The 27965-nt window shown below is 48.4% G+C and overlaps 1 protein-coding gene across 2 annotated transcripts in view; it reads right to left on the bottom strand.

The window, feature by feature from the left end:
- Positions 1-3584: 3584 nt before the first annotated feature.
- The window catches only part of HRAS (HRas proto-oncogene, GTPase), a 39982-nt gene continuing 15601 nt past the window's right edge, over positions 3585-27965 (bottom strand). The window contains exons 2-7 of one of the 2 annotated variants that reach the window (XM_071427657.1): positions 22848-22915; positions 13952-14105; positions 9195-9373; positions 6788-6947; positions 5951-6075; positions 3585-3885 (exon numbers count right to left, since the gene is read on the bottom strand). In XM_071427657.1, the coding sequence (XP_071283758.1) occupies positions 5956-6075; positions 6788-6947; positions 9195-9373; positions 13952-14062 (570 nt within the window). In that variant the 5' untranslated portion in view covers positions 14063-14105; positions 22848-22915 and the 3' untranslated portion in view covers positions 3585-3885; positions 5951-5955. The remainder of the gene's footprint in view (positions 3886-5950; positions 6076-6787; positions 6948-9194; positions 9374-13951; positions 14106-22847; positions 22916-27965) is intronic. The other variant, XM_071427656.1, reaches the window with a different exon arrangement.

Here is a 27965-nt window from a genome sequence, read left to right on the forward strand (position 1 = left end):
GTGATACAGAAGTACTGCTTAGGCTGGAAAGGTTTGCAGCAGTAGCTGTAGTCCGGAAGGGAAACCTGGTCTGCTCCTCTACCCAACCACACTGAGGCCAGCATTTCGCCAAAGCTGCTCTGTAATACTCAGCCTTTCATTCAGCTGCCCCCACCACCACCCTCACATCTCAGGTCTCACTCCAGCACTGAGTCATTGCTGCCAGCTCCTGCACAACGCAGGTCTTTGCCAAAGCCCTCGGCAAGCACCATGCATTCACCTGCTTTGGAGTCACCCTCTGTGCTGGCTTAGGAGAATGCTCCTGTGGAAGCCCTCACAGACCAAAAGGCATGAGATCTGTTCCAGCACTTGATCAGCATCTTTAAGGACTTGGAAGCAATTGTGGCAGTTGACTCAGCTGTGATGTCTCTGGAGCCCCAACCCCTCTGTAAAGAGGGTGTGGGGCACTTGAATGATGTGAGAGAAGAACATGTATTATACGCCTGTCCTGAGACATCTGGACCTGACCAGACTAGAACAGACCTCGTCAGCTATTCTGTAATTTAAGTACGGGTTCAAAGGTGGCACTCCTCCATCATGGGATATGCAGTCTCAATATAATCAGTAGGAGGCTGACTGAAGCCTTCTCAGAGCTGTTTTTCACACTGGCTGGAGATCCACAGCACAAGTTTAGTTCAGCTATGCCATGACCAGCTGAAGAGATCACAACAGCCAGAGATGAGCTGATGTACTCAGAGCAAAAAGCTCACCTCTGTGGACTCTTTTCCAGCTTCAACTGTGCAACAGGAATAATCAAAACACATTCTGCTCGCCTGAGCTCATGCCTCTGAAGCAGAACTGAGGTGCACAACAGACTCCTTATCATAAGGGAAACAACTGCAGTGTCTGAAAACTTCATCTTCCTGTCCAGGTACTTCTACAACAAAAGTGCCTTGAATAACTATGGGGAAAATCAACTCCAAACCCCTCCAATTCTTCTCCAAACCTACACTCACTCCAGTGAAACTGTAATCCTGGTATTACTTTCAGACTCAAGAAGTTCAGCTAGCACATCAGAATACACTGTGAGCTCATGTACCAACCTCCTGCCTGTCAGGGGCCAGCAAGATGATGTCCTGTCCCCAGATCATCAGCACCAAAATAGCAAGTGAAAAAGCCAAGTCAAGAGTTAACAACTCCACCTGAGAGAAGTGATACAATCTGGTTTTTGCCAACAGAAAGATCAGACCAGATCACAGCTGATGTATCTTGATCTGTCGTGATTTTCCTCCTGGAACAAAGATGCAGTACGACGATACACAATTAATACGTGGTTTTTGGAGAAGATCTGTGGTGTCAAGCTTTTAGCACCTCCTTTTGCTCTTAACCTACCTCCAGCTTTTAGCAGGGACTTGAACAATGACCTGAGTCTGGATTTCTTGTGACACAATTACAGCAAAAAACTAACCAGCTCCTGTGATGGTCTGTTACTGACCAGGATTGTCTGACAAGCTTGAAAATCTTACCCGGAGTGCAAAAGCTCTCTGAAAGGGAGATGCTCTTACTTCAGCTTCCTGCTCCTCACCAAACTCTTCTAAGTAGTTTGTATTCTGGCCAGTGCTGTTCTAGCACATCCTCACCAAGATGCACCAGTTTCTTGGAACTGCACCTATTGCCTGCCCTGTGAAGACACCTTGGCCCTGGCACTCCCTGGAGCTCCTCAGATTCCTTGACCGCAGCTCCCAGAACTTGACTGTGGCATTTGTCTCCCAGCCAGAAATGAGAGGAGACTCTAAGTGGTTAGAGCCACCCAGTCCTTGAGATAGCACCAGAGTGTTACTTCTCCTCTGAAGGCCTCCAGATAGATCTATCCTATCCTTCATTGGGGAAGAAAGGGCTAAGTCCTACTGCAGATGAAGAGCACCAGGTTCTAGTGCAGTAACACTACCAAGCAAGGGTTCCCATGTCATCTTCTAGAAGGACAAAGTACTGCTGTCCTGTGGCCAGTTGTGCACAAGATGCCAACTTTAGGAACAACCCCCATTCCTCCAGTCTTCACACTTGAAACAACTCGGAGTGGGAGGTTTTCTGGGAGTCTCTGTTTAGTCCCACCATGTAACACTAGCTTCAGCATCTTCAGCAATCCTCCAGCACGGGGACAGACTGCTGTAAACAGCACATCCAGCTAAAGGCAGGGCACTCTTCCCTCAGGCAACTTCTCCCACTCCAGGAGCTGGTATCAGCCCTTCTGCAGGAACAGGGTGCCAGGCAGCTGCAGCCAAGGTGGGGGCTGTGCCCTACAGCAGTTCAGAGCAGGCATTTACAGAAAGCAATACATTAGCACAAGTCCTCTCTTGCCCAGGCCAAAAGCAAAGACAGTACCCCCAAGGAGCATGGGAGTAGAATTCTGTTGCTTTAATTCTGCTGCTGCCTGGCATGACGGAGGATGGGGAGTGGGATGGGAGGTTACTTGCAAGGATGCTGGGAAGCCCTGGGTGGGCTGTGGCTCTGTGCTGGGGGTGACCAGGGTTTCTTTACTGGTTTTGCCATGTGAGGCATGTGACTTACACACCAACCTCGCTGCTCCCAACCCAGACCAACCTTGGCCGCCAAACCCAGCACGTCCTCAGGCCTGGGCTAGCCCATGCAGAACAGCTCCCTGCCGCACTCAGCTGGATCGCTTTCCCCCTTTGATGCTTCTAATTCTGGATGCAGGTAAATTAGCCTGTGCAATAGCTTGGAACAGGGAAAGCTATCCACTGCACTGAATGCAATGCCTTGTCTTGAGGCTGCAAGTAAAAGGCACGTAGGTCAGACCTCAGACAAAAACCCCAAAGGAGCAGAGCTGAGCAAAGGCAGGGTTCCCAACAGATTAGCCCTAATCCAAAACACTCTTACCCACTTGAAACCCAGGGACTGGAAGCTTGAATCCTTTAGTCTTAGTTGCTGAGCAGCCAGAAAGCTTCTGCAGTGCAGGAGAGCCCTTCTTGACATGCTCACCAGTCAGGAAGCTGTGCACAGGGCAGACAAGGATTTGCTTACCTGTACATACTGGAGCAGCCCAAGGTGTATGTGCTATACGGGTATTAGCATAGCTAGGGCTGGAAGGGACCAAAAAGTCCCAATTCTACCTCTAGAGCACAACACATGAGGGAGGTCTTGTGCCAGAAAGAGCTGACAGGAAAGGAATCAGGGAAGCAACAAACTGGTACCAGCTGAGGCGAAAGCAGCTCTCAAATCTCCTCGCTGATGCTTCTTCCCTTCCAGGCATTGTATCTGAGGCCATAAATCCCACAAGGACTAGGCTGAAAGCAAAGCACTCAAGAGGTGCCAAGGACAGGCTTGGACTGGTTGCACTCTTCCACCCTCCCAAAACTTGGGGCCAGCAGAGTTCCAGGTGGGCTGGGGAGGACATGACAAAGACTTGCTGGAGACAGAGACAAGCTGTCTTGCCGTGAGAGCTTGTCTCTCCCACCCTCTACAGCATGACCTTGGTCTGTGGAGAGAAAATCTCAGCACCCTTTCCTCCCCACCATCCCACCAGCGATCCTTCCAGAGCACCAGCCGCAGCAGCCTCTAGAAGGAGGACACAGCCATCAAGGTGATTTGTTGAGACGATCAAATAATAATTTACTGTGATTCAATCTGTGGCTTTGTACAGTTGCCGGGGTGGGAGGAGGCCAAAGGATGAGGGGATGGGGATAAAAAAAAAAACAAGTTGTTTGCCACAGGCTTGGGTGAAGTGCGAGATAGTCCTTGGAGGGCCTCATGCTCCCCCTGTCCTCTTCGTCCTGCTCCTCTCCCCCCCCAATACTCCTCCTCTGAATCCGTTTGCTTCTTCCTTTGCTTCACCTCTTTCCTTGCACACTGCACAGTGGGAACCTTGCCAAGACACGGTCCAGACAGCTGAAACAGAAGAGGACACTCATGAGCACCCATTCCCCATCAGAACAAGCGGGGCTGTTCCCAGTACTCACCCCTCACATTTTGGGATGACCCTGTTAGTGCCCACAGAGCAAAAAGGCTACACAGGTCTTAGAGGTCTGGGTCTGTCTCAGCAAAGCATCTGTACATCTGCTGAAGGGAACAAGTCTTGGAGTTGGTGGAGTGATGGGTGAGCTTTGGGCACCTCACCAGAGCTTCTGCCTCTTTCTGAACCTCCTTGTGGGAAGGGGCACTGTTTGGCAAGATCTTTCCACCTCCTCCAGGGATGATGGGAACCACAAAATGAGTCCAGGGCAAATGCAGCCAAATTTTGTTGGCCACAACAGCACCCTTCTTCTCCCCAAATCCCAGCATGTCTTTGCCTCACTTCTCCTTTTGTGTCTTGATGTTCCTCCCTCTCTGCTCTTGGGCACTGCAGCTAGATTAAGCTGGGATGTCTGGTTTCCAGTTTCTGCCTGAGCAGAAAAAGACACAGGCAACTTGCAGGGCATGTTCTCTTAACAGAGAAGAGTGTTTCCAAGTGACCCTTTCCCAGCCCTTCTTGCCCAAGCTGGTGCTGCCACTGGGCTGTGCCAAGGATTGAGCTCCTGGCGGTCGGTGTAAGGAGTAGCAGTGCCTGCCAAGCCCATGCTGTCAGCTATGAGCCAGAGCAGGAAACAAGCCTTGAGCTCATATCCCCATCCGGAGGAAACGCTCCTGAACATCTGGAGGACACAAACATCTGGAAAATCTCCCTGAGCAGTGATGAATGTGCTGGGCACAGCATTCAGCTCGGCCCCCAGCCGACCTCACACGCCTCAGCTGGGAGGGAGGGGTGGGGCTCTGCGGTGGGTGTTTGCTCATAGGAAGCAAGCATTGCCAGCACTGTTTTGTTAGGTTTTTTTTTCCTTGGGAGTGGGGGGCAGGAGGAAGAGCTCTGCTCTGCTCATGGCTTCTAGCTCAAAAAGCATCACAGGAAACCTGCTGTTCATCTCCACCTTCAGGAGACCCTCTTAACACCATCTCTGGATACAGCGTACTTCTCTTCAGGACTCCAGCAGTTATTTATAGGGTAAAGGGCCAGTCCAGGTGCTTGAGAGAATTCCCAAAAGACATTAAGGGCAATGTTCATGTATGCATTTGTTCCAGTCCCAAATGTCCTTAGATATTGATCTCCTTGGTGGACTCATCCCTAGTTACCCCTCTCTAACTTTCTGCCATGAAGGAGTTGGTTACACAGACAGATGTTCCCAGGCCTTTCACTTAAAGCCAGCCAGCACATGCAGGGACAATAATAGGAACTCTCCCTGACTGCTATCCAGCAGTGTTTTAAATAAACTCATAATTAAAAAAAAAAAAAATATGAGGAAAAGGAAAGAAAAACAGGCAAGTGAACATAAACAATCTGAAAAATACTGTTTCTGGCTCCAGCACACACAATTTATAAAAGCAAACAGCCCCCTTATGGCTAATTCTCAACATTGCATCAGTTCCAAATAGCCCAGGGGATTTATCTAATGGGGAAAACTCTTCTGAAGAACACAGGACTTTTCACAGCGAGACAGGTCTGCTCTAAAGCTTTAGGATGAGGCAATTTATGTGAGTGCATGAGGAGGCAATGCACCCAGCCAGCTCTTCATCTGAACCCTTCTAGAGCCAGTCTGGTAAGCATGCAATGATCTGTACACCTTCAACACCAGCTTAACTCCTCTTTCAGAACAGCAGCATGGGAAGAAGCTTTCCTGGGGAAAGCACAACAAATTATTATTTTTTAAAATATTCAGTTGTATAGAATTTTGTTGCACAAAATGAGGAGGAGAAATAAACAACGCTTTCCTGCCACATACTTTGTCAGGGAAGAGGGAATTTTGACTTACCTATGTTTTCACAGAAAAACGCTCTATCAATCTGAAAGGTGTTTCATTAAACAATTCCTGCTGCTGAAATTGATCCTGTTGCACTTGTTTGGCTAGTGCATCTGCACCCATCTCCTGCCCTGCTTCCAACGTTCCCCCACTGCACCTCATGTCCTGCTTCCAGCACTTACCATAGTCACGATACCACACATTTACAGTTCATGCAGCCGGGGCCGCTCTCGTCCGGGGGATTCAGCTTGCGCAGCTTGTGCTGCCGGATCTCCCGCACCAAGGTGTAGAAGGCATCCTCAACGCCCTGGGGAAAAAGCAGGGCTTGAAGCAGCTGCCCACTCTGACGAGGGACAGTGGAGAGAGGAGAGGGCTCTGCTCCCCAGCAAGTATCCCTAGCACTGTCCAGCAGTGAAGATTGCAGAGTTAAAGGTACAGAACCAAGCTGGTACAGAACCACCACACTGGACCTGAGTGTGGCCCTCAAACAGAGACCAAAATTGAACGAGCAACCATCAGGATAAGGATCTCTGAAGTCCCTGAGATTTATCAACTCTCAGCAGTCTGAATGAGGTCTACCACCCAAGAGAAAAGCCACCACTAGGCCACTGAAGGTGTCAGTTCCATTTCCACCTCTGTGCTCTGGGAGCTCCACTGGTCCTTTCAGCACTGGTATATTCTGCCAAAATAGACCATGGATGAGGTTAACCAAGTGACCTGAGCTTAGCTGACTTGCAGTGACTATGGAAGTTATTCCAGAGCCTTGGAGAAAGCCCTGGGAAGGCATCTTCTCTTCACTGCTGCCACAGCATGATGATGCACTTCTCATGATGGGAGGCTCAAGCCTGGACTGGGAGGGAACATCCTGAGGGAGGGAGCATTTTGCCTTAAGGAAGCAACTAAGCCCAGCCCTCACACCCATCTGTCTGCAAGGTGGTGCCTGCCCATTCCTGTCCCTCCAGGGCAGCAGTGGAGGAAAGAAGAGAAAAAGAACCTTTTGTTTTAAAGTCTCCTCCTACCTGTCTGGTTTTGGCAGACGTTTCTATGTAGGGGATCCCGTAGCTGCGGGCCAGGTCCTGCGCTTGCCGGGTCTCCACTGTCCGCGCAGGGAGGTCACATTTATTCCCCACTAGCACCATGGGGACATCATCTGAGTCTTTCACCCTCTTGATCTGCTCCCTGCAAGAGGAGGAGGCGTGAAGAAGTGAAGGAGCAGATCCAGAACACTCCCTGCCACTTTCTTTGTTAGGATTTGACAGCTACCCTTTGCTCCTGTTGAATGCCTTGTGCTGAGCTTTCAGGAAAATGTAAATAACTATGGCACACAAGTGAGTAAATAGCAAAACAGTTAGGGCACTTCTGGAAATGAAAACGAAACATACTCCTGCTCTTTAAATGCAGCTATTTACAAAACAACTTGAATTATGACAATCTATATTAAGACATGAGCTTAAGATAGTTTAAGTTAAATAAAAATTAATTCTCAAGCAGTTACCTGTGCTATTTCCAACATTTTATATCAAGTAATCCCCCCAAAAATGGGTGAAAAAATAAAAAATCACCTGCAACCAGAATTTGCTGAGCTGATAAAGCAGCTTTTGGCAGCTGTAACCTTTTCTGCAGATGCACAGGCAGTATTTGCTCCCTTTCAGTTTAGTTCAGGTCACTCAAAGTTGAGAAACCAACTGGGAAATAAAAAAGCTGTAATGCTCACTTCTTCATTCCAACATTGGATCTAAAACTAGGTGGGCAAGGATGAGATCTATCACTCCTAAAAATCTTGCAGGCCATTATGACCACAAAAAATCCATTCAATTCCCTTCTGATAGATAATAACTTCCTTTGCTTAATAAATCATTTAACTTCAGATGCAAAACAGCTTTTTTTATTTTTGCTCATGGGTCCAGAACATTTAATATGGTTTTAATTTAAAAAATAAAAGATTTAAAATGCCAATTTCTGCATTTTAATTGAATGCAAATCTCCATCCAAAGGCAGCTGGACATTCATGCACAAAAGAATCAATCATCTTTTTCTAATGTAGTAGAACATAGAAATGAAGTCTGACTATATGGCAGATATGCCATATAGTGCCATATGCCATGATATGCCATAAAGCCATTTAAATGTTCTGTGTAACATCCTGATCAGCAAATGCAAGTACTAAATTTAGTGCACAGGCTACACTTAGCTGTAAAGAGATACCTCCAAATGGTTACTAACCAGGGAGAGCGAGCATTTCTCTGGGGAATATTCTTTTAAAAGTACAAACACAAAGAGCACAGGCTAAAGGAGATGAAAGCTAGTGATTTACATCATGTTGGCTTGAAACCAAGCCATCCTGTGAGCAATTCACAGGCACCAGCCCCAGCACAAGGATGAATGCTGCTCAATCCCTCAGGTGCTTTAGGAAAATCCCATCCTTTGGTTCAGCTAAAAGAAGCGAAATTAGTGCACCTGTGCAGCTATTACTCTGAACAGCCTTTTGGATGAGACTGAAACATCTCAGCAGCTCCAAGCAGCACCTCTAACTATGGAACAAGGAAAGGATGTGCCTGTCCTCAAAACAACAGGAATACTGTGACCCTGGTTTATGATGAGGAACTGGGGTACACAGTCCCTTGTGGGCAGTGACAGAGCAGGGACAGGCAGAGCCATCTCCTGCATCTTCTGCAAGTGCCTGCCATCACAGCCAAGGCTCAGAAAAAGGCGCAAGCAGAGTCCGTTCCCTAAAGTAGCATCGGGGTAAACAGGGAAGATTCCTGCTGTGTTTACATCACCCCCTTGACTCTTCAGCTCTGCAGGGATGACATCAACAGAGAGAAGAATTGGGATGGGTACTGGGATGGTGTCCCTGCTTCGTCACCACTTCCCCATACATCTGCTTGGGCAAATCACCTCACTGGAGCCCTGACTCCCCTTCTGCTCCATCTTTGCCCTGCTTGAAACCAAGCTCCAGTGGGGCAGGAGTCTCTCCACACATGTGAAGCTGGAAGATCACAGCCTGGTCGTGCCAGTGGACAGCAGGGCAAGCAGCTCTCCCTGTCCTTTCCAGCCTCCCCTCCCAGACCTGGGGCCAGCAGAGATCGATTGCGCTAACAAAGCAATTCCACTAATTAGGGAAGGAAGGGAGGGGGGTCATACAGGATCAGCTCTCTCTTTAGTCACCATAAACACTTAAACATTACATTACCAGGTCCCCAAAGGCCACAAGCAATCCCTTTGGAAGGGTTTTATTGGAGTCACTGACATTAGCCGTCTGCGCTATCTCTTCCCTGGGGAATGGCCACTTGAGCTAATTGTCTTTGCTGGCAGTCTGTACTTCCACTATGGGGCCTGATCTAAAAGGGTGGGCAGGAGAGTGCAGCAGCAAGGCCTCTCCTTTGTACAGGGCAAGAGGGAAAGGGCCCTTCCCAGGATACTGACCTATACTGGTGAATATCTTCAAAGGACTTGGTGTTGTTGATGGCGAAGACACACAGGAATCCTTCCCCCGTTCTCATGTACTGGTCTCTCATGGCACTGTACTCCTCCTGCCCTGCAGTGTCCAAGATGTCTAACAAACAGGTCTCTCCATCGATGACTACTTGCTTTCTGTAGGAATCCTGCAGGCCAGGAGAGGGAAAGGAAGGAGGATGCATTAAGGGAGGGCTTGGGTCTGACTAAACAAAGGGATGCAGCGAGTGCATCCCTAGGAAGATGCCAGGTCATGCTCTGCCTGTGTTCAGCTTCCATTAGAGACAACTCAGTATCTTTCAAAAATGGGAGGGAAAGGAAAAATAATAAAAAAAAAAAAAAACAAAGGAAAAAGGGAGCAGCTAAGCAGGTTTCTCCTTGTCTGTCAGAACCACAGAGAAGACAGCTCCCAGCTTGCTCTCCCCATTCCCAGCCTTGCCGCTGGCAGACCAGGTGCAGCTTCATCTCTATTATACCACATAGCCCTCAACAAGTATTTCCTAAGCATTGTTTGGTCTCAGCTCCAATTCCTTCTGCTGGATGAGGAAGGACACTCAGGAAAGGAGCTCTGGCCAGCCAGGGCTTCCAGTCACTATCTGTGATCTGCAGGCCTGGAAGGTGTTTAAGATAACCTGGAAATCCAGTGCCTCCAATGCATCTCAAATCAGGCACCAGAGGCAATACTGCCATCAGTAAGATTTCAGACTGGGTTTGATGGTAAACCTCTTCTTTAAACATGAGAAAAAAATAAAATAATATCACACCATGAACAGGGTGTTTCCCACAACCTGTCTGTGCCCAGAGGGCTCCATAAGAGGTAAGAACTATCCAGGCAGGTCCTCTGAAGTTGGGGGTTTTCCCTGCAGCAAAGGCAATCACAACTTGTCATAGATGTGAGAAGGTCTGGAAATCACCCAGAGCATCCCTCAAAAGGTTTCATTTTCACAGCAGGGTCCTCAAAGCACTGCTCCTCCCCACTATGCTTCTTCCTGAGCTCAGTCTCATCAGCAGCGATGCTGTGGGGCAGCCCTGCACGGAGGACATCCCTCATCCCTCTCCAACAGCCATCCCCTGTGGACAATGCAGCATCCTCAGCTGTCAGTAAGAGAAGGAAGCCAAAATGAAAGGTATAAAAAAGGTACAAGTCAGCAGTACAACCACACAGTGCTTTGCAGCCACTCGCAGAGGCCACGGCTGCAGTTTAAAATTAATTCAAATGTCGGCTGCTCTTCCAACGACCACAACAATGTTATCAGATGAGCTTTGCAGGTCTGCAGACAAACAGCTGACGCAGCAAAGGGCACCAACAGGACTGGCAGCAGCACAGAAAGGGAATAGGGCCAACATGGCCTCTATCCTTTGGTTCATTACAACAACGTCATTTGCTGGGGCTAATTAAAGTCTTTCCTCACCTTGCAGAGAGGGCTGTGAAATCAGAGATAAGATCTGCTCTGCCACGACCTTCTCAGCTGTGCCTTCCCAAAAAGTGGACTGCTGACCCATGGAGAACAAGCATGGAAAGAAAGGCTGGCTTTCAGCCAACTGCTCTGAAGGCAACTGGCAGACTGCCCTGCAGGAATGTGCTCCCATTTCTAATCAATAATATATCTGGAGCCTCCTCTGTGCAAGGGGACCTGAGTGCCTTCTCTGCCCCACAAAGCATCCTCCCACCTCTGCACCTTGGCTTGGGACAGAGGACCAGCCTCTCAGCACACACGTTCACAGTGAATTGCCAAGTCCCTAGTTCCAGGATGTTTCACCAGCACCCAGGCATGCTGACATAGAAGAGATCCCACACCTCAGCTCAGGTCATCAACAGGCTACCCATAAGGCCAGCCAGCTGGCTTACAAGGCAGAGACAGAAAACAATCTTGCAGAGGATGCTTTGCAAAGGAAGGGGACAAGCTCTCCCCATCAATTCTTTGTGTACAGCTTCATTCGATCTCACCCTCCCCCGGAAGCTCAGGATGGCAGCTCAGCTGTCCCTGCCACACGACCAGGTGACATGGCTGCCACTAGCCCACAGCAGCACCCTGCAGCCTCCTCAGCCCTCCTCTGTAGCCCTGCATGTCCCACCCCCATCCTGAGCAGAGGGGAATGCAGCCAGACCCAGCTGTGAAGTGCCAGGCAGCAGAAACAACATCTGTTTGGGGTTCAGATTCAAGATCCCAGGCGGATGCCGGGAGCATTCCAGCTGTGCTGGAGGACCAGGCCAAGAGGCCCATTTGCTAAGCACTACGGTCAGGACATGACCAGAGGTTTGGGCAGCCCATTACTAGCTAGCTGCTAAGAGCTGGAAGATGAACCAAAGAATTGCTCAACAGAGTGAAACTCTTTATTCCATCCCTGCTTATTCACCACGGGACAATGCCAGTGGCATACCTTTCTTTGCTGCCTTGGCCCTCCTGTTCCCAAAACAAAGGTCCTAAGGCTCCTTGGCAGCCCAAGAGCTGGCCTGTGAGAGTGTGCTGAAGTGGGGTGGACAGCACTGAGTTACAGAGCCAAACATTTGCACTGGTGAATCAGGAGGGTAGGAGGGGAGCAAACACCCAGTCAGAGTCTCTACCCCAGACAGGGGACAAACCTGTACACCTCCTGCTCTGGGGAACATCTCAGTACACCCCAATCTGCTTGCACCCCCCCTTTGCAGCACAGCCTGTGTTCAATCCATGTGGGCAGTGGGCAACGCCTTTGCTCCATGCACGTATCATCTTTCTCCCCCCTTTTGTCCTGCTCTTTTCAGCACTGCTGTGCTGCTTGTTAGCTGGCTGAACAGTCATAGTCAGCTCCTGGGCATGATCCAAAGCAGCTTAGTCACAGGAAGGTGGTTTGTTGGTCACATTTGGATGGCTGGCAGGTAGTTCTTGGTCTCTTAAATCCCCATAAAATGAAGCATAATTAAAAGGAATCACCCTGAAATGAATCAGTAGTTGGCTGGGGTAGCAGGGAAAGCAGGGTACAACCAAGGGAGTTGCAAAGGCATCAGGGCTGGTGGTACCTGCAGGTGGAAAAGCACCAGGGGTGAGAGGGCTGAAGAGCAGCTTGTGGCAGCTTTTGGAAGAGGAGAAGAACAGAATGGGGCTGAAGTGAACAGTGGAGGAGAGAGCAGGCATCTCCCAGAGCACTGCAGAAGTGCGTAGGGTGAAGAGGGTGTGCTGGGAAATGCCATGCAGGGTTTACATTCCCTGCTGCCTGTTTACATGGAGAAAATTCCCTGCAGGGTACACACAGGGAGCAGGCAGCTGGAGACAAAAACCACAGGATGCCAAAACCCAACACATCACTGGGTAGGAGTTGCCTCTGCCCACCTAAGGTCCAAGAGAGGATGCATCCTTGCAGATGTCTCCCCAGGGAGGGTGCTATCCATGAACACTCTTTTAGCAAAAACAGCCTGGAATGGGTTTCTGAGAAAAGTATGCAATACTACTGGGGACAGCCACATGAGGGGAGAGGAGCTGGGGACAAAGGCAATTGCATCCATAATCAAGGAGACTCAGGAGCCCTAAATTAAATTCCAGTCTCTGCCATGGACGTTTTAGGTGACCTTGGCCAAATGATGTAATAGCACGTGCTTTTTAAGTGCTTTCTCTCCTTCCCATCTGTAGGACTGTAAGACTATTTCTGCCTTTCTACCAAGCCTTGTCTTGCCTTGTTTATGTAAGTTGTAAGCTCTTCAGGGTGGGGACTAAACATAAAACACCTACCAGAATAGATTTCTCATCCCAGCTGGGGCCTTTAGCCATTATGATAATAATAACTGCAGAAACCACAGCTGCATTTATACACATCTGGTAGAGAATCCTTTAGGACTGCAGACAGGGAGGTTGTTGTCCAAGAGGCATGACAGAGCTGCAATTTGCCTTCCCAGGGTGGACTTTACTCCTCGTGCAGCACAGTGGCTACTGCCTACGTCTCACCCAACGAAGGTGTAAGTCATGCAGAGGCTAATTAGCACATCACTAACTATGGTGAAAGCAGATGGAGAATGGAATATATTTTTACAAATTAAAGAAAATAATAATATCACAATGGATATTGAACACTGAATCCCCCTCTGCCCCCATACAGCCTGTGAGGACCATAGGGTCCCTGCCTGCATCTTCAGGCAGGGTGCTGAGCTAAACAGGTCAGTGCTGCCATCCACACCGACTGAGACACACACATTAGCCTTTAACTCCTTGTGAAGAAGCAGAGGCAGCACTCTGGGAGCCACAGCAGTTCAGCTGCTCAGCACATCTTGCTCAAACTGCAAGACATACATAATACAACCAAGCTCTGATAAAACCCATTTCATCAGTAAAGCTCAAAACATCCTGCAGAAAAAGTCAATACATTTACTCTGATTTCACGGGAGGAGAAATGGAAGCACAGGCACAAAATGGCTCTCCAATTCTAAACCTTTAATCCCTCCCTACATTGTCATCTCATCAGAAAGGAAGACTTTTGTGCTGCCTCTTAGCCCCTGCCCTGCTCTGCCTGTCTCTGCTGCCTCCCATGTCACCTCTCTTCAGCAGACACCACTACCCTTCTGCAGGAGAAGTTAAGTCAGTCTCTGCAACCTCTGAACACACACATAGTGACTCAGAATAGCTCTGCAAAGCAGAGGAACATCCCTGCTCAAGTTCAGACCTGAGACCAAACTGAGCATGCTCTGGGTTGGAGACAAGGTGGAGAAAAGCAAGTGGAAAACATGCAGACAGACAGACCTCATGCCCAGAGCCACTTACCTCTATTGTGGGGTCATACTCATCAACAAAATGGTTCTGAATGAGCTGTATCGTCAAAGCACTCTTCCCAACACCACCTGCTCCCACCACCACCAGCTTGTATTCGGTCATCTTCCAGCTGACCCCAGCTCAGGACTTCCAGGAGCACCACCACCTGCAAGGGCAAACATGGTCACTATGCTAAGAGAGGTTACTTTAAAATGGGCAAAATAATCCATCAAACCAAATACAAAAACTCTGTTCATCCTGTGGTCTGTTGCAATCCTTCAGCCTGACCATCTGGATGCAAACTTCACAGTTTCCTTGAGCAAACTTCAAGAGGTAGGAGAGCATTACTGATGAGAAAACAAGAGGTGCTGGCTGTGTACATCAACCCCTAATGTAACCAGTTTAAGAAGTCTGGTTTTACGTTATCTCAAGCTGATGATCTGAAATCTTTAGATAGATTTGAAACCCTTGGCCAACGAGGCTGGGATGTCAATTCCCACAAGAGCAGGGGAAAAGGTCCAGCCCTGCCCAAACATGCTGTTACCTCCATGTCTTCACCCTCACAGCTGCGTCAAACCTCAAACCACACAGTAGGGTTGAGATGGTGGCACATCCACACCCTCTGCCTGGCCTCCAGCTAACGGTGCTACTACTGTTGTGACAGGAAGGACTGCAGAAGGGGCATCCCTGCTCCCTGAGCTCAATCTGGCACACCTAGCAAGGGGGAAAGAGATGCTGTCACAAAAGGTGCTGGCTGACAATGATGGTTAGGGTGAGGATGAGCAAACCACACTTCTGCAGTGGTGTGTGCCTCCCATGGTCCTTCAACAGCAGAAGATTCACATCCCCCAGCTCCTCCCTTAAATTTCTGCTCCAAGTCTGCTGAGAAAGGGGAACTAACTCAGGAAGATTACAAAACCCCAAAGGTTTAAATAGAAATTCACCCTCATTGGACTGCAGCCCCTGCCCACTGAAAGTCACTCCAGGGTCAGATACTCGTTCTCAGCCACCATCTGCAAGCTCAGGGGAAGCCACCCAAAATGCAGCAGGTAGCAAGAAGACAAGCTCACAGTTCCCCTCAGATACTCTTCAGTGTTCACAGGGATTAGAACCCCCTCCTCCATCCTCCCACCTCAGATAGTTAAATCACTCCACCCTCCTCCCCAGGCTTGTCAGCCCTGCTCCTAAATTCTGGAAGCTGCTACAAACTGTGCCAGCAAAGGCTGCTCTAGACCCAGACCACAGCTGATGCATTTGCTAACACAGCAGAGATCTAATGACAAGGAAGCCAGAACTTTTTGCCTTCAATCCCCACCTGACTGCAACCCTAAACCACCCAGACAGTTCCATCTCCCTCTTGAGCAGGGAGCAATCAGACACAACCACCTCTTGCCAAAGCCCTTTCTTGAGCTGCTGTCTTGATAGCAGAAACATCCAGAATCCTAAAGAAGGGTAAACGAGGGGGTACAGAAGAGCAGCCAGGTGACAAATATGATGCCAAGCAGGACCTCTGGTTTGCTGTGCTGGAGAAGCAGTTAAACATGATGGAAAAGTGGCGATGGTGGGGGGAAATGAAGTGCAAATAATGCTCCTGTACCCTAGGTGCCTTCCTGAAAGTGACACTGCTTCCTCTGAAAGTCCAGTGTGCCTCTGTTCTGGCAGCCAGGGAAGAGTTGGAGATCGAAAGCAAGGCTACAGGAGAGAATCTACATGATCTCACTAACTGACTGTGCACACACATTACTCTGCTCTGTTAATGCATGCCCTCCTGTACATGTTGTTCTCACATGCACTGCTTCTCAGGGACAAAAGAGATCCCCATCCCAGGCTTCTCATCTCCCTGGGAAGAGACAGGGTGAAAAGGGACTGGGGAGCAAATGTGGATTGACCATCTCCACCAGCACAGCTGTCGGGGAGGGAATCACTCCTTCAACAAACACATTCACAGCTGAACACAGAGGGGTCCTGGGGGGTCTGAAGAAACACTGCTCCCACCTTTCATTGCAGAGCAAGGAGATCTCCATCCCCCAGCAAAGCACATGGACTTTGCTCTGCATCTGAAGATGAAGCAGGTGCCATGAAGATGCTCAAGGAAAACAGCACAACTGCCCAGGCACAACTGCAGGACTTGCTGAGACAGTGAGAAAAGCTTTGACTCCCCAGGGGAGGAGAAGACATAAGTTCTCTAGGAGGGGTTTTCCCTCAAAGACCACCCCAGTGGAAGGCACTGCCTACTCCTCTGGAAGGCCCCCACAGCCATAGCAGCTTTATGGTCCACACTGCAGCAGGAGGTGGGGGACAAGGTCGTCACCCACATTAGCTTGAGTGTCTTCCCCTGCTCCCGACCCCAGCTGAGCTCCACTGCACAGCAGAGGGGCAGCCACACACCAGCAAGCCCTGCATATCACCACCTTAGCACAGAGTTTTAAGGTCTGGTTTCTCCACAGAAACACAAATCCACATCTTGTCCCACACACACTCAAGAGGCAGGGAAAATGAAGGGGGCAAAGGAGCTATTGCTACTCCCCACTTGTGGCCCACATATGGACAGTTTAATGCAAGAACTCTGCAATGCTGGTGTTTGCTCTCTGACACCATCCCTCAAAGGTGCTGTCACCTCAGCTAACTCTCCATTGCTCTGCCATCCTCACCCCTGCAGTGGCAGGAGGGATTCTGCAGCTCGCAAAGAGGGCAGGTCCAGCCTAGCTGCTCCACACCATTGCTGTAAAACACGTCCTAATGCAGAGTGAGAGCATGGGGAATGATGGACAGCTCTGGGCTTGAGAGCTGCCCCAGTTAATGTGGGCTAAAATCAATGCTTAGGGGAGCTCACTTCCTTTCCCCACTGCGAGCTCCTCAAGGGTAGCGTGCAGACCCAACAGCACACCAGAACATGGGCAAATTCCATGGAAAGAAGCAGCCTAGCCAAAGGCTGAAGGGAAAGCAGAGATTTCAATATGGCCAATCTCTGCCACAGAGCTGGGCAGCTGGTCCTACCCTTAAGCTTACCAACACCATCTCATAACTCTCCCATCACACTTTTTACTCCTGAACATGGGAAGAGCAAGGCTGCTCTTCGATGTACCTATAGTGCCAACACAGGGGTGGCTGTTCCTCAGCGCCACAAAAACATCATCACCACCACCACTATAAGGGCTGGTTCAAGGAACAACCATCCCAAAAGCAACATTTCTGGCTTCCTATAACACAGATGCAGGGAAGAGAGAGTGGGGTTCCTGTCAGAGAGACGGTAACAGACACCCCAGTTTTCATGCTGGTGACACACCGGATGGAGGTTCACAGTCTGTTGGTGGTTGTGAAAGCTTCTCCTGATGCGAGGATTTCCAGTTTCTATTGCTCAGCAGCCAACACAGAGCCCACACACAGCTGACCACAAAATAACAGAGTGAAACACAAAAGCACAGCCTCTCAGTCCCACACAGAGCAGGAACAATGCTTCTTCCATCTTCTGCAAGCTCTTCAAGATCTGAAAGTCTGATCCAGGTCACCATCTAGTGTTTCCCTATCCAAATTTATCACCTCTGCAGCACTCCAGTTCTACACCCCCCAAAAGCCACACACAGGGCTGTCAAGCAACAGTTGAGAGACAGCAAGGAGAAGAGCAGTTCCAGGAGCACCGTCTGGAATGAGGAGGGCTGGGATCCGTGTGCCAAGCCAAGAGCCCCAGAGTGGAGCTGGAGCTGCTGCTGCTGTATTTCCTGACCTCATGGATTTGCTCCTGTAGCGAGGGCTCCTGGCTCCCGTTCAAAGCTGTCTAGGAAAGCCTCGCCGAGTGCTTCCGCCTGGCAGCAGCAGCTGCTCCCAGCCCAGTAGCCAGAGCCACACAGCTCCAGCAAACAGGAGCCATCTGCCAGCCTTGAGCAGGAAGCAGGGAGAGCAAGCACCCAGCCCCGGTGGACACCAACATCCTACCTGTGTCTCACAGGGAGGGGATGGAGGCGTGGGTGAGGGCAGAGGGCACAGCACCTCCCCTGCCTGCACATGCTGGGTGGCAGCATGGAGGCCCTGCCTGCAGAAACAAGGATCAAGATGCTTGGCAGAAGCTGTCACAGGGCTAAGACCTAAAGTAGGTCTGAGCATCAAGGCTACAGCTGCTACCCAGAGATCCAGCTGTGTCCTGCAACAAACAACCTGACCTTCTTCATGGTCCCTATTCTCTAGCCTATAGAGGTGGTCTGGGAAACCTGACTGTGAAGCCTCCAGAACTCACTCAGCAGAGGCAAGGAACTCAAGGGGCTCAGCCCCATCAGTACATCCCATCTCACCATGACAGTTCCCACAAGAGCTCAGGCGTCAAGCAGCAGGGATACACAGTGGGTTTCCAACACATTCACCACAAGAGAGCCTCTGACACCCTTCCAAAGCTTTGTCTGTGTCCTCTGTTTCCCTCCCAGGACAGACACCAAGCCAACTGAACAAGTCAAGAGACAGATTTTTGCACAATGCTGCTGTATAAGGCCAGCCATGCCACAAGTTTTACAACTGTTCATTATTGAGCATTCACCATCACTGCACCTGCCCACTGGGAGCTTCTACACTTAAAGGCATCAGAAGTCAATTTCAACTCTGGAAATCTCTTTGGGCTCATATTAGACCAGGCACCCTTTCCTCCAAAGCTCTGTCCAGAGGAGCCATATGACCACAAATGCCACTGTGTTTGCTTCTACTTCCCTTCAGCACAGACGCCCTGCAGGTAGAAATGGCCTGCAGTCCTCTAGGAGAACAACACTCATGCCAGTCTTTTACCAGCAGTCATCCACACCCACACATCAGCAATCCTACTCAGTGATCTCTGAGCATTGATAAACAAACCTTGTTGGCTTACCCCAGTGACTGTCCAGTCTCCTGCATTTGCTCATGCACAAGACTGTCACCAACATCACAAAGCACAGCCTGTGGAGGGACTGAAGGAGCCTCTTCAGTGGTGTGAAATGCCACCTTTTGTTTCCACTCAAGGACCAAAACGCTGATGTTCTCTGTGGCCTGTCCAGCCCCAAAGAGATTAGGGAACTGAGGCTGGCAAGCTGATGCTCTGTTATGAAGCCTATCCAATGCTTCATTTTAATTTACTTGTTGCTTTTTAAAATGAACAAGTGAGCTACAAATCTAACCAATTGTGCCTGTTGTTGGCTTGCTTGTATACCTGCAAACTCAGACAGTGCACCTCACAGATGAAAACAGAGAAAGGGATGCCAAAGAGAATAAAAGTTGCAAATACTGGCCCTGCTTTGGAGAGATGACTTGGAGATAATAAATGTCTTCTATTAGGGGGGAAAAAAAGAAAAAAAGCCAAAAATGAGCAGAATGCCTTCTTCCATCCTCTGCTAGCTCTTCAAGATCTGAAGGAAAAGGCAGCCTGTCCCAAGGGACTGAGCACAAAAATACTGCTGCAGAGGAAAGGAAGAAAAGGGGTAAGGAATGACATAATGTAGGAGGCTCAAAATACAGATGCACATTCAAGGAGAAACCTGCGAGGAAGAGCAGCAGAAAGCTGCAGGCAGGTCCGAGGGATAGGCAAGTCTCGAAGGGAGGGATTGCTCTCCAGAGCAGCCATAAACATCTCCCAGCAGCAATGTGCAAGCCTCAGCTTTGCACAAGTCTTGAACAGGCATGGACTGGTCACTGCACCAAGCCCAGCCCTCACAGTTTCCAGTCAAAGCACCTCTGGCAGCACAACCCCTCTGCCAGAGACTACCCAACCACAAAGGGCTTGGAAAAATATGGAAGGGCAAAGGAAAACAAGACAGTATCATCCTCTCCAAAGCTGCTACCTGTTCTCTGCTCCGTGGTTCCTGCTTTAGCTGTCAGACATTTAAGGAAAAGACAAAGCTGTGCAATCATCTGCTGTTGGCAGTAAGAGAGTGCAACTACTGTTCTTGCTTTCCCTCTCAAAAAGTAAATATTCTTTAAAAAGTTCTTTGTTGGCAGTTTATTCCAAGAAAAACAACTGGTAGGTAGCTATAACTACCCAAAATAGCAAACAACCTAAATCAGTCAGTAAAACAATAAACCCAGAGAACAAACCAGCGACACAAGAGCTTTCCTCTGGATGAAGAAATTGCCCATGCACCCCACTCTCCACACCCAATACAGGCCACCAGAATTACTATTTTCCAAAGAAAGACGAGCAGGCCCTTTATCTCAGAAACTTGTAAGTCAGGACTGCTCATGCCCATGTCTTCAGCATCATGAATGGGGCACAAGGAGCAGTGTGGTCAGGAAATTCTGGAAGGTGCTGGGATATGCTTGAGAATCATGGTGGGACCTTCACCTCCCACCACCACCACCACCACTCTATTTGTCTCCCTGATACCAAGTTACTCATCCCACCTCAGTCTCTGCAGAAGAACCAACCTTCCAAGCTAACTTCCACAGAGGGAAATCACACTGCTCTGTGGGTTAACTGCTGCCAGCCCACAGAAAGGGTGAAAGAAACAGGCAAGCAAATTGTACATCCCACACCACTGCTGAACACAGACCCTTAAAAAAAAATCACATGCAGATGGGAGAGACCACCTGTGCTAGCACCCAAGTCACAGTTCTCTGCATCTGGCAGGGCGTATGATGTGAAAAAAACTGAAGACAGTTTTTAAATTACACTTGTAATTTATGATCCAACACTTCAGTGCTCTTTGAGGCTCTACATGAGCAAGAGTAACCTGCGTAAGGAAAGAGATTGGAGTTGTGTCTGAAAGTTGGTAAAGATGGATAATAAAGGCATGAAGAGGCCACAGTGCAGGACAGGACAATGTGAGACACTTAAAAAACCTGAACTCCTATCTTGCAGTCAGGACTCAGGGCCTAGTGTTGAACATACCAACATGTGTGGGAAAGCAGTGTGAAGGAGGAAAAGCTCTCACTGTGGAGATGCAGAAGGCTGCAAACTGCCAGGACTCCTCCACTTTCTTCTCCTCTCCAGCCTCCCAGGGCTGAGCAGGTGGTTCAGAGGCAGACACTTCCCTGCCTGGGTTGGCAACCCTCCACCTCACCCTAGAAAAGAGGCTTCTCTCAGGCCTTCCAGCCTTTTTCAGAAAAACCAACGATACTCTGTACAACAGAGCTCAAGAGAAGAGGCAACTTTTAACTTTCCTTTACATTAAAATCCCACCTATAAGCACTAATGGGATGCATGAAAGGCAGTGTGATATATCTTGAGTATATAAAAAGATGGACAGCTACCCAGGAAACTTTAAAGCAAGACACACATTATAGATGACAGTAAATGTTAAGTGTTAAAACACATGGTACACAGCCATGAACCCAGGCTCTGAACAATCTCTTGGCTTGCCAGTCTCAGTACCAAATTGTATTGATTTTCCCACAAGATATAAGGTGCAATGAAGTAGAAACTTGGAGCAGATGAGTATGCAGCGTCAGTGTAAGTGGATCTCTGTAATTACAGCTAATAGAGAATATCAGGCTTTGGGGAAAACACTGCCCAGTAATGGTGTGGAATTACAAGAGATGCTGTCTCCAGGCTGGTTTCCTAAGGTACCTGTATGTCCTGCCTGGTCCTCCTGGTGATGAAAGGAGTAGCTGCTGGGGAAAGGTCCAGCCTCTCCCATGCCCAGTGGTCCTGTCATCATGCTAGGGCAGGTTGCAGCCATCTGGCTCTGCTGCAACAGCACAAGAAGGGACAGATTCAGATCTCACTACTAAGCTACAAGCGATGGAGCACCCAGTGCTAGAGCTGGAGGCGGCCATGCATGAACAGAAACACCCTCCTACTCACTGCAGAGACAGGCAAGGGGATGCAAACAAGCCAAGGGACTGGCCCAAAGCCATCAATGGTGGTAAAGCTGGGAACTAAATTCAGGCAATGTGATTTCCCATCTGGGGTTTTCACCTGAGACAAAAAAAAAAAAAAAAAGAAACAAAAAAACCCCAGAAGTTTTGGATGGGAAAGCTGCTGGTCTCCTGCTGAGTCTTTGTGTTGGGCTGTCAGAGCTGGCAGCTCATCTTCCCAAGGCAGAGCCAATTGGGGAGGCAGGGTACATCAAGTGGGAAAACATAGAATACTGTAAGAGAGGCCCTGCTCTCCAATTATCCTGATGAAATCACAACTGGGTCATGGGCACAGGCAGCCAGCAGAGTGGCAGATGCTCTGATCCACAGATCAGCACCCAGAGATGCAGGTAGGGCCGAGAGCAGAGGGGCAGGCTCTGCTGTTTTCCTCACCTGAAGCCCAGCTACAAGAAAGGGGGAAGTCACTGGTATAAGGTGGCCACCTACATCACTTAAGAACAGGGCCTCCCAACCTGAGCACCACTAAGGCACAGCAAAAAAAGTACCCTAGAGTCAAGAAATACACTCTCCCTATGAGCTCTCTGTTCTCTTTCCCTTCCCTATCCTTCCTTATTCCTCCCAACAACTGTTGACAAAGAAAAATTAGGAAACCAGTTTCAGCAAATGTATACAAGCCCTTTTCACTGAGAAGAATTTGCAATGGAAATAGGTATGGTTGTTCAACTTCCTGCTGGCTTTAAATCCTAACACATGTATTTTACCAGCAAATACGTGGATAAGAAAACAGGGTAGTTGCAGCTGGGAAGTTTCAAGAAATCTTTTGATAATGCTTTTAGGTGTTTGGGTTCTTGTTGTTTTTTTTAGCATTTGTGGTTAAGAGATTTTTTTAAAGGTCAGTTTTTGGAGCAAAATAGGATTTATAAGAGTTTGAATTGGTGAACTCTAGTCTCCAGGAATGGAATGGTTCACGCAGCACGTGTCCTATTGCACTACAGCTCCTTCAGCAGAAAGTTCCAGACAGCCAGTGGCATTGGGTTTGGGTGATAAAAGGTGGAAGCTGTTGGCCAGCAGCATAAAAGCAGAAAAATGAGTATCCTGGGACAGTAGGAGCCCAGTCTGCTCCTGCCCATGTGGCACTCACCCTCTGGATGGCTAATGAGCTTCCACAGAGAAATAGGGTCCTCTCTTCTGGGAATGGTTCAAGTCCCCCTAGAAGGAATACAGAGCAGGAATGAGAGGGATCCCTCTCTGCCAGGACAGACAGATCTCGGGACACACTTTGGTTAGTACCCAAGTTGGCTTCCCTGGCTTCCCTGGACAGCACTTAGGATGATCTTGTACTGAAAGAAGAAAGGCAGAGCCAGCCCCCATCCATCCTCTCTCACGTGTGGTATTTCACAGGCTGCTACTTATATCTTGAAAAATTTTATCTTTTCTAGGGAAAGGTGGTACAGCACTTTTCTTCCTCCTCATTTTTCAAGGCAGAGGGTGAAGCAGCACAGGTGCAACAGCATCTTCTCCACAGGTGAGTTGTGGGTGAGGGACAGCCCATCTTGGGATGAGGGACCAAAACTGAGTTTCCTTCTCGCCCTTCCAATCCCAACGGGACACCAATAAAAGCTCATTCAAAAACAGAGCTCAAAGGAACAGCCAAGACCAGATACTTCCAGAGTGTCTTTTTATTAGGAGGCCTTTTTAATTTACATGCTCAAACATAACAATCATCCTCCCATGTTTAGTCCTTGCAGGGCCTTTGCAGGTACACACCTTGATTTATTAGCAGAGCAGGGATGCAGGGGAAGAAGGCACCACAACAAAAAGCAAACCTGCAGGGCTTGCTTTAGCACATCTGGGAGAAGCAGCTGGGGAAAATACACTAGAAAAGCAAGAGAGGGGGTATCTTAGGGAGCCAAAAACAAGGTGGAAGCAGAAAGAGGAGATAAAATGAAGCAAGGAGGCACCAGCTACTGGGACCCTGTCCCTGCTCTCCTTCTCACCAAGATACATTATTATAGCAGGGTGACACAAACATAACAAACATGAATATGCAGCAGTCGTTATGCAGCAGATATTCAGGAGCATGCTGCTGATTTATGGACCTGGCAGCTGCAGCATCAGCCAGCTGCAGCCTAGAGGGATGGGGACAGTGAGCACTGCTGGCAGAGAGGTCCACAGAAGACTTCCAAACCTAGCCCTTCAACAGCCATGAATGAATTCATCACAACCAAGTCTGCAGCCATGCAGAGCCAACCAATGCACTGTGTGTGCAATGCTGGGAAACCATCACACAGCCTGACAGAAACATCCAAAGGTTACAGTGCAAGATTTTAGTTTGGATCAGCAGAACTTAATAAAGTTACAGTCCTGAATTACCCAAACCTCACTTCACTGCTTATAGTAAATCTCAGCCACATCAGATTTGTTGATGTGATGCTCATATCCCCTCCCTCTGCACAAGTCTGGATTTCAAAAAAATCCATGCAATGTTGCTGTGAGGGAGTTAGGTGCATCACTGTCAATCACAGACCTGCTAAAAAAAGACTGAAGATGTGAGGATTGCAGTTCGCCACACTGAAAAGGAAGCCATTTCTCTTTTGGCTCTGGAGCAACAAAGGGATACCATCCAAGGACTCATCCTGCTTGTCTTGCAAGCATCACAGAATGGACACAGGAGACATGCTCCTTCAACTCTGAGTGGCCTCCACACAGGTTCATATATCCCACCCCTCAGCAACACATGACTGGCACAGCAGATAAAGGAACAAGGAACTCCACCCTGCAATGAAGAACCCACAACAATTAAGTGACTTCCTGACAGTCACAGAGGAAACTTATGGTAAAGCTGGGGATTTCTGTTCTCCCACATTTAAGCTTTTGTTGTAAAACATGTGCTCATCAGTGGCTGTGGTTGAGTGTGCAGGGCACAGGAGCACAAAGCCTTCTCCACCACCTCTGTCGCAGCCTCCAGGATCTGCTGGCAGACCTGCACAATCAGCAAAAGCCAGGGGGGGTTTCCTTCCAGAGCTTCCTTGGGAGTCCACAGCAATGATGACAAGCAGGATTTGGGTGGGCTCACAGCCAGCATCTGCAGGCCAAGTAAAGCTGAAAAGAAACCACAGAAATGCAAGACACCAAGCCTGTGTCAGATGTGGTTCCTCAAAACTGGAGTTCAACAAGCTGATTCACAAATAAGAAAGCCCTTGAGAGCAGAAGAGTGCTTGAAGTCCCTCTAATCATGCCTAAAGGTTAGATGTACCTACATCTTTGTAGAAACCCTCAACTTAACTCCAGTCCCTCGGACAACCCTGGTACAGGCAATGAGTAGATCCAGATCTGGCTTTGGTACTGCATTTGACATGGCCATAAAACTCCAAAAACCCTGCCCAACTTAGGTGTTCCTCTACACAGATCAATAACTGATGGAGCAAAGAGCAACACTGGCCTCAGGTCCTCACTTGCAACGGGCACAGCAGAGCAGGCAAACACTCCAGTCACACAAACCAGATTGGCTTGATTGAAAGAGGTACAGATAGGAAGCAAACCATGCCCTGAGCTTCAGGGATGATATCTTGCTGTGGAAAAGAGTGTCAGAAAGTCCATGAAGTGAATAGAAAAAGAGATGCAAGGGAGCCTGGACACAATCCCCTAACTGCAAACAGAAAGAACAAAACTAAGTCTTTAGACCAAGAACGTCTTCAGTAGGAGATGTTGGCCAGAGACCAACACCTGCATGCAATTGGTACTACCCTGGCAAGCACCTGGTGACCAGACACAGCTGACACTTGTAACATCCTGTCCTTATCACCAGATTTATCCTGAGAGCACAGAAAGAGACCATGCAAAGCACAACCCAAAACATCTGCAACATGAGCTGCAGGAGTCACAGCTTGGGAAAAGTAAAACAGGGCAATGTGATCCTGCAGGTGCCCTTCTAAGCTGAAGCATCCTTTTGTCAGGCATGACAATGCAGTCTCCATCACAGATCAACCTCTGCATGGTAAAGTCCTCAGGCAAATCCCATGCAGCAGCAGGAAAAGCTCCTGGACATTTGAACAAAAGCAAACCAAACAAAAAAAAACCCAGAAAAATCCCCCAAAAAACCAAAGAAAAAACCAAAACAAAAAGAAAACAAACAAACCCCAAAACAAAAACAAACAAACACACAAAGAAAAAAGGGACTTGTGGACTTTGAACTGTATTTTGAACTGTATTGCACTGTAATTCCTATGATATAACTTCATTAGGGAAGTGTAAGCAATGGTTGGGCATCAATTACATCACTGGGAATTCTCCACTGCCCAAAACTTTCTTCTACTCTTTTCAGTGGAAACCATCTCTGGTCCCAGAGCAGGGTCTCATCCTGCCAGATTATCTGAAAAGCAAAAAAAGGAGGCCCCTATACCAGTTTTCTCTTTGGAAAATGTCTAGCTCAGGTTATCCCTGCTGTCCACTCCTTAAGCCACTGACTTCCCTAACACCTTGCAGAAATTAGATGCCAAAACTATAAACATCGCTTGTTTTTACACGCATATATATGGCTTCCCATCTTCTTTCCTGGTGTCCAGCCATCTCCCCCCAGCCCCTCAAGATTTTCTGGTGCTGCTGCTCAAGCACAGCTCTGCAACACCAGGGAAGCACACATTGCAAAGACATTCAGAAACACAGCAGCATTCACCGGATTAATTCTTGGAAGTTTATGAGGCTCATACAAACAGTTCTGTATTTGACCTGAAAAAAAAAAAAAAACACAGAAGGCAAACTCAGAACTTCAAAGACAACTTCTCTTGACAGCCCTAAGCCATTATCTGCATGTAATATGGACACAATGCAAGTGTTTATAGCTTCCCAAAGGAAGGGAGAGGACAGCCCAAGCCAAGGAGAAAGAACCAGACAAGTGAGTCCCACAACTGAGATCTCACCTTGAAGGTTCACCCTAAGGAAAGGGCAAAAAGTAGAGTCCTTGCACTGATGCCACTAAAGCCAAGACAATCGACACTGGTAGAGGATCTCACTTGGTCTATTTTAATTTTCAACCTTAGCCCATTTGGAGCACTAATCCCTCTCTGCATCTTGAGACAGCAGCAAGGCAGACTGACATTACCTTTGAAAGCACAAATACGCCTTTGTTCAGCCAGGGAGGCACACAGAGCGCCTACAGAGCAACTATAAAACTCAGTCATCATAAAGCAGAAGAAGAAAGGAGGTGGCAGAGTTGTTCCTCCTTCCTGGAGATCTGGCTGCCATGAGGAATTGCATATGGTGCTGGCACAGAGAACTTGCTCCTGGGATCAGCAGCTGAGTGTTTTCCCAGGACCCTCTGCTAAGAGGCTTTCCCATACCACTGGCTCCTAAGCATACACAGAGGCTCCCTAAAGAGTTTCTGCAACAGGGTGACAAAATAAGTCTGCAGTGTCTGGGTTCATCCAGCCTTGTGTGGGTACAGGCATCTGTTAGACAATGCCTGGGGACCATGGCACAGGAACTCCAGCAGTGAAAATCACACTGACTCACAGTTCTTTGGCTTTGGTTGAACATATAATAAATACATAAACCAAAATCGGAACCTCCCTTCAGCCCTCTGGGAAAAATCCAAGCATCTGCCTTCAATTCCCCAGTGAATAACAATGCAACTTTATTATTACAAGTAAAATTATTATATTTTCTATATGCTGTTCTATATGCTGTGTGTGTGAAGATCTGTTACATGGCCTACATCACTCTGCAAATCCCTGACTGCTGGAGTATTTAATCTATGACCCTTTGCCATCAGCCCCCAGCATATGAGTCCTGACCTTTTATTCAGCTGGTCATCTGTGTCCTCACAAGCACCAGCAAAGACACAAGAACTGAAGCTCTGATACTTAAGCCATGATCTCTGGAAAGAAGGTTGAAAACTGGACTGAAAAGCTGATGCAACTACCTCCTGGGCTACAGCAAATACCACTAAAAGCAGCTCCAGTCCAGGCTGGGAGGACATAGAGATGGGATGTGCACCAAGAGACCTAAGTTTGCTCATACTGGTGGCTGCACCATCTCTTTTCACACCCTCAGGCTTTTTTTGGTCTGCTACTATAAACACAGACTGTAAGAGCTAAGAAGGCACTGTTCAAGTAGTGGGAGCCTGGTCCTCTGCGTGATCTGAAGTTCCTCTCCAATTCTGCTTGCCCACACCCACAAAATTTGCCCTTTGCTGACCATTCAAGATTGCAAGAGTGTTTGAGTAATGCTAAATGTCACAAGGCTGCTAGGGTTTTATTTC

The sequence above is a fragment of the Agelaius tricolor genome, unplaced genomic scaffold (assembly GCF_023055355.1).
Source record: "Agelaius tricolor isolate 1412-34295 unplaced genomic scaffold, bAgeTri1.0.p SCAF_5, whole genome shotgun sequence".
Classification (NCBI taxonomy): domain Eukaryota; kingdom Metazoa; phylum Chordata; class Aves; order Passeriformes; family Icteridae; genus Agelaius; species Agelaius tricolor.